The 7,430-nt window shown below is 35.7% G+C and overlaps 1 protein-coding gene across 3 annotated transcripts in view; it reads left to right on the plus strand.

The window, feature by feature from the left end:
- Positions 1-7,430, plus strand: part of LOC135200237 (G protein-coupled receptor kinase 2-like) — a 425,751-nt gene that overhangs the window by 337,690 nt on the left and 80,631 nt on the right. For all 3 annotated transcript variants that reach the window (XM_064228686.1, XM_064228685.1, XM_064228687.1), the window contains exon 8: positions 3,520-3,694. In XM_064228686.1, the coding sequence (XP_064084756.1) occupies positions 3,520-3,694 (175 nt within the window). The remainder of the gene's footprint in view (positions 1-3,519; positions 3,695-7,430) is intronic.

A 7,430-nucleotide genomic window follows, 5' to 3' on the forward strand; every position in this document is an offset into this window, starting at 1 on the left:
CAGACTGGAATCCCTATGTATGAGAAACTTTTAATGAAAAAATAAAATTGTTATCCAAAATGTTATTACTTCCATAATTACACTACCTATCCCCCCGATAATTTTCTGAAAGGGTTTTACAAAAGATAAAGGTTGCTGTGAGTGCAACCGTAACTCATATTTACATTTTCTCAGCTGGAATTGTATAGATAAAAGTTGGTGTCATTGATACAGAATTATTCCTCAAATAAGCCGAAAATCATCATAAGCAGGAACATCGTCAAAAATCTTAAGAAAACCTTACTTTTAATGCTTTGGGTGGATAGTTTGTCGCTGAAACAGATTAAGTTCTCATTTTCTTCCATGGATGTAATGAATCTGGACATGTCTCATTGTGTTGACTCCCAGTGGATTGTTTTAGATACCTGTATATAATTTCTAATTTTCACAGACTAAGTCTCCCTCATTAGAACACTCATTTCTGGAAGGGTGGTTGGGTATGACAAACCTCCAGTCGGTTCAGGATTCTCATACCTCCTTCCCAATAAGTCTATCCTATTGTTAAGACTGAAGGTTTTGTTCGCATATGAACAAATGACAAATTTTTAATAAATTTGTATTTTTCATAGCTAACAAACCTGAAGTCTTAAAGTTGAATGCCCACCTCTAGCTGCCCCTCTAGAAATCCTGGGTTGGAAGAAAAACTAAGTGTGTTACAGGGTTCGTGGTTAGTCGATGACCACACTCCACCTCTTCTACACCTTAAATGCCAGATGCCACAGATTCCTTGAATATATAATCTTGTGTTATTTTTTAACTGGTTTCCAGCTGACGCCAGAAGATTTATCCTGTGAAGACCTCAGGTTTGTTAGCTATGAAATATACAAATTGATTAAAAATGTTTCATTTTTATGAAAGATATATACTCTGAATTTGTTTTGATATTGTGTGAGCCATAATTATAATGTTACAAAATAAAATTATTTACTAGAAAAAATATGTATAATTTAGTAAAATTTATGATTGTCTTGTAAAAGAGGCTCCACAAGTGGTTTTAAATAGTCTTTTTCAACTTATTGGGGAAATTAGGGGGCATTTTTTCGAATTTTGTTTCTTGCACCAAATGCATTTGCATATCTTTCTCTTTCCATTGATGGATGTTGGTCATCAACCAAGCTCGGAACCCCGTGATTCGCTAGTCTTTCTTTTACCACCTCGGAGAGCAGTGTATTGCTTTGCCCTCCTTTTCCAAGCTGGTTTTTTCATCGTAGCCTGCGGTTTTTTTCTTTTTATTCAGCCCATAGGTTCCGTGGATGTCAACGTTTTTTTAGATAAGCCTTCCTTGGGACAGATGCTTTACAGTAAAGATGACTTTTCCTCTGCATTGTCATCGCTTACGTTATGTGTGATAAGCTGGTCCGTCTCGTAAGGGAGGAGTATTCCCCCTTTAGAGAGACAGGACCCCTTTAGTGTTTTACATTAGTTTTTTAAGATAATTTGGAAATATTTGTATTGACATTTATGTTTTTATGTATCTTTTTATCTTTCACATATGTCAGGGAACCTTATAGTGTTTTAGTCTTTTAGAATGTGTGTTTTGGAATGTTCGGGACAAATTTTAATAGCGGACGATTGCGTCTCCTCCCTTCTGCTTGCAGGGTGAGTCGTGATCGTTGTCTTGTCTCTTTCCCCATCATTTTAGTAGGAATGGGCCGTGGGCGGTACGACTCTCTTCCATCTTTCCCTCCATACTCGCATAATTATGATTATTTTAGTCTCTCCCAGGATACAATCTTCTTCCTGAGGGAGAGAGATATTTCATTTATTTACAGACTGCAGTTGTCAGCCCCATTTCTCGTCTGGAATCTGGCAGTGGCGGCAGTCTCCCAGAACTTGGGACCCTCTACTTCGCTTCCATGACATACAATTATCTAATTTTGACTAGCTGTGTTTGTCCTGTGAAGAAGTGAAACTAGAGCAATCAGTACTGTCAGTGATGGGTTCCTTGCTGTTTCCAGAACCCCTTCTTGCTAAACAATTCCAACCTCGCCATGCAGGGAAACCAACCTACATTGTGGCTTTGAACATTATTTACCTATATGTTCAACTGGGTACCCTTTCTTTTATCATATAATTTTGTTTTGTGTTTTCTGCACTACTCAAATGTTCTCTTGCTTTTGTGTCTGTAATCTGCTGTGTGATGTAATGAATGGGCATGTGACGTCATGGGTTCTGCCGGCTGCATAGTTGTCGCTTCACTGAGGGTCGATCTCTAGATCTCTCCCCATGTATATGTGTCTTGGGGAGGCCATTTGGTTACTGTAGGATGTGACAGAATGCCCTGTTTTGCCATCCTTGCTGTAACTGAGACCCTTGACTTGAGCTACAGTCCAATGTCATGACGTCATTTTCATACATTTCTGCCTGTGATGTCCGCTTAAATGACTTCTCTCCTATACCTGTTGAGCAGTGATGTGACTTCCATCTTCGTCCATGACACCATCACAGTTGGTTGTAATCCATCAGTAGATCTTCCTGGAGTTGGTACTGCTGTGTTTGGTAGCAGCTGTTCCGGAGTTTCTACTACCAAGAAGAGTGCATTACCGTTTTCTCCACAGTTGCATGTTTGTGTTCATGAGGTTGGAGGTGAGGCTCATGGAAGAAATGCATCAACATATTCGCTAGCAGATGTTCTCTCTCCATACGTGTTTTGAAAGGACTATAAGCATTGCCATTGTCAGAGTTAATCCATCAGAGCAGGGGAGTGAGAGGAGCAGGCAATGGGCTAATGAAATTTTGTATTGAATAGCCCTGATATACCTCTGTCAACCACTCAAGGTGATTAGCAATTATACATTATATTAGACGATGTTGGTTTAGGGAGCCCAATATAATTCATGAAAGCTCCCAAGCAAAAGGGTGCTCTCCCATATATATATCAGTGTGATATATGAACTTTTAATGGTATTGCCAGCATGTCTTCTACCTAATGCAGATAGTGCAGATGTAGATTAAATTGGTAAATACTCGTAAATCAAAATTGAAGATCTTTGGTAGTATTATCATCTTAAAAAGATCAGTTAAGCTTTGAAGCTCAATAAGAGAAGTCACTGAACCCTTACTGAAGTATACACACACATTGTAAACCAATGTGTGTGTCTATAGTATGGACAAATGTTAGTACCCTCATGTTTCTTAGACAGAGATACAGTACAAATACTTATTAGTATACGCAGTCCCCAGTTGTCAACAACCTCAGCTATTGCTGATCTAGTTGTACGGCACTTGTCTAGCAACGATAACAGGATTTTAAGCGCCAATATGTGCCGATCTCTGGTTATTGGGGATATGCGCTGTTATCACTGATTTTCAGTTATCGTCATGTTGTCAAGAATGGAACCCTGTTGACAACTGGGGACTGCCTTTACTGGTTTTTAGAATGCTTAAAAGCAAGTGTTGTTTCAGATGTTATTGCAGTAATTGATAAGGGTATTGCACATTTAATATGGTGTTTTGTTTAAAATGTTAAATTTTTTGCAGGTACTATGTGGCTTAGGACATTTACATGCCCAAGGCATTGTGTATAGAGATTGCAAGCCAGAGAATATTCTTCTAGATGACCATGGTCATGTCCGAATATCAGATCTAGGTTTAGCCGTTCAGATACCTGAGGGAGAAATGGTTCGAGGAAGAGTGGGAACTGTAGGATATATGGGTGAGGAATATACTTTTTTTTTTATAATAAACCAACATTAACCTTTTGGGAGTATCCAAACCTTTGATTATTCCTTTCTTTTTCTAATGCTTTTCTTAGCTTCTCATGATTGAAGATTTTAAAAGTTATGTTTTTCATAATTAACTTGCAAGATTTTTTTGGTGATTTAATATTTTGTTGATGAGGATTAGTGTTCACCAGCAAGTGTCCTTTGCTGCCTGACTCTCCCCTTATATTTGGTAGAAATTGCCCGATTTGTTAATAGTACATATAAGAATTATTTATTTTCCATATGAAAATTATTTCATTTTGTATATTCAAGTATTTTCACTATTCTGGCTGATAAGCTTCATGGATTAACATTTTTCCTCAATGAATTAGTATTCTCACTACCCCTGATAGAATTAATTGCCCAGCTAGTGGTCTAGTTAAACTACTTACCGTATATACTCGCATATCATGCGACTTTTGAAGCCCTAATTTTGGAGCTAATTTTAAGGGGGTCACATCTTACTTGGTATATAAAATTTGAATATGTAATATTCATATATTAGTATCATATGATAAAATACTAACATAATAGATATGCCATTTTTCCTTTCCATGGATATTTTAAAAAGTTTTGTTTTACTTCACTGCATCCAATAATATTATATGTATTTTCATATTATTTGTTTTATTATAAAATGCAAAGATAGAAATTAATTTTGTTTTGTTTTGGAAATCAGCTGAGGGCGATTGTGAAGTAAGTTTGTTTTGCTGTGTTGGACTCAAATCAGAGCGACCTTCTTGCCTCTAGTTAGCGCAAATGAATCTCAAGATACTCTATTTATATGAGACAAGGTTATTTTACATTATACAAAGTGTTTTCAAGTGGAAATATCACTTGTAAACGTATCGTTTGTGAACAAAATTTTGTTATTTTTGTTGTTAGTAGATGGCACTGAGGGCATGTTTATTGCGTAAACAAAAATCAACATTCCGTTCGATATTTTCACTCTATCTCGTCAGAATGCTACGAATTTTACGTATTAATCTTTTATTAGAGTGAAAACAGTAAAATGTGTTCTTTTCATGCCTAATAGTGATTAAAACATGTATCTCTCGAATTTTGTTAACAGTCGAGTTTGATGGTACAATACCGAAGTTTGCCTAAGTTTCATCCACGTTGCCTATGCACAATAATAATCGTTAGCGTATCAACATTCTTTCCTCAACTTAAGCTAAAACTTACAGATTAAATTTAGCAGTATATGCCCTTGCCGATCTTTTATCCATCGCAAGTAAGGCTATAACTCCAGTAAACTAATCAAACACAGCCTTAGATAAAATTGAGAGAAAAATATTTAAATCAAAACTTCAGGTCTTGAAAGAACATTTTACTGTTGTTATCACGCCGATAAAAGATAATTAACGTAATAGTAAAGTTCATAATACGATGAAATGAAGTGAAAATAGCAAACGGAATCACCTAATATTTTTACACAATAAACATGCCCACGATGCAATCTGTTAACGACAAATACTTTAGTTCATGAAATGTACTAATTCATATTTAGACTTAAAAACACGTTGTATAATGACAAATTACCTTGTCTCGTATTAGTAGAGTATCTAGATATTTTACGCTAACTAGAAGAAAGGCAATTCGTTCCGAATTGAGTTAAATACGGAGAAATATACTCTTATTCGCCATCAGCTGATTTTCAAACAAAACACTGACCGCTTTGTTAGTATTTTATGATACAATAATATGAGAACACATACAATATTATTGGATACTGTAATGTATAACTTTTTAAAATAATCAGAAAAGATGCATATTCATTGTGTATTTATTTCGTAAATATACGTAGCCATCAGCAGCCTGACATCGCTCAATTATGTATGCCAATGTCGGTCCGAATCTGATTCCCATTTCATATTCATTTTTTTTTATTTATTTTTTTTTTTACTGATGTAGTCAGAATGCAGTGAATCTCCAAAATTGGCTTTTATTAATAAATTACTAAATTATATCGTATATGCAGTATACAGTATACTGAAGGCTAGGCTACTGTATTCTTATATATGGATATATGTACCACGATATCATCATCGTATAGGCGAGGCTAACTTGTTAAATGGTATTCAATTTCTCTTTGTACTGCATTATCATATGCCAATGTGCATTGAACGTAGAGATTTAGCTGAAATTAATAATTAGTATGCCATATGCTATATATAAAGTATGCTGTGTAGTGTAGGCTAGGCTACCATATATATAAATATGGTACTGATTACCCTAGTGTAGGCTACGCTAGTATAATATTCTTACGGTAAATTAACATGGGCCGACTTATGTCCAAATCGATTTATGACTGGTTGTTCGTAACCAATTGCGGTAATAAGTCGACTACTACCTGTAATGTAAAAATATGTCAGTCCTATTCTCATTAACATCATTTGTAACTTAACTATGGTAATTTTTTTCTATCATACGATAGTTGAAATGCAAGCAAAAAGGCTGTTTTTATCGGATTGGTTGTTCATAGCAAATCAGCTGTTTCTGGCCGTATGCATTTTCCAAACAAGTATGTCTTTACTACCGATACTTTTGGCATTCTCTTTTACTTTTTTAAACTTAACTAGAAGATGGGATAGATTAAGAGATGGAGGAAAAGGGGTTAGCTTAACTAAAAAATGGAATAGATAAAGAGGAGGAAAAGAGGTTAGCCTTTTGTTAAATTTTTGGTCTCGTAAATTTAACTCGCATGATACGTGAGATACAAGATAAAATAATTTTTTGAGGGTGAAATATGCGAGATCGCGTGTTATGCGAGTATATACGGTAATAAAGATATTGTCATTACCCTCATATTATTTTGACACTGATTTTTTATTTTTTTCATCTCTGCTACATGTCTATTATTTGTATTTTCCTGTTAGTCTTAGTTTTGTTTTACATTTGTCGGGCACATGTACTGTGTAGCAGATCAACTCTTGGCAGCTGAATGGTAGCTTACTCAGCACTGAAGTCAGGTTGTTGCTGTCTGTGGATTGAATCTGCCAGGTGATGAAGCAATTTGCAGTTATGATTCCTCTTGGTATTATTTCTGAGGTAGAGCAAATTGGATATTAAACTATGTGAAGGTAACAAATGTCACTATGATATGATAAAAATTCAACAAGGCATGATCCGATCTCCAGCTTCCTCAGGGCCTGTGCTAAAATCTACAGTCAAATCAGACCTTTTTTTTAGGCTTTTCCATATGGCTTTCCTACCCCCCTCCCCCAACAAGAACAACAACAAAGCAGTTATAGGCTTACTCCTCTAGTAAGCAAAAGTAGCTACTTCTCAAACGTACTGTTCCAATTGGCTGTCTTGGTGGAGGTAGGTCAATGTTAACTCTTAAGCACAAATACCTGCATTTTGACAGGCAGATGTAGAGTACTACTCATCACTGACATTTTAGGTGATTGCTGTTGGTGGATCAATTATCCATGTTACAGTGTTCTGGTTTTTTCTCCTAGGAATCGTTTCTGATAGTGAGAATCTTGAGGACTGAATTCAGATTATCACTACTTCATCTATATATTTATTTACTTGTTTATTTACAAAATTTACTGTGTGAATTTTATTAACTGCAAACTCCTGGAGGTGATACTGTACTAAACAGTCGTGCCTAACAAGTAATTAAGCTTCCTGGATAACAAATCAATATATTACCCCCCCAAGTAATGTAGTCTCCTTGTA

This window comes from Macrobrachium nipponense, chromosome 26 (genome assembly GCF_015104395.2).
Source record: "Macrobrachium nipponense isolate FS-2020 chromosome 26, ASM1510439v2, whole genome shotgun sequence".
Classification (NCBI taxonomy): domain Eukaryota; kingdom Metazoa; phylum Arthropoda; class Malacostraca; order Decapoda; family Palaemonidae; genus Macrobrachium; species Macrobrachium nipponense.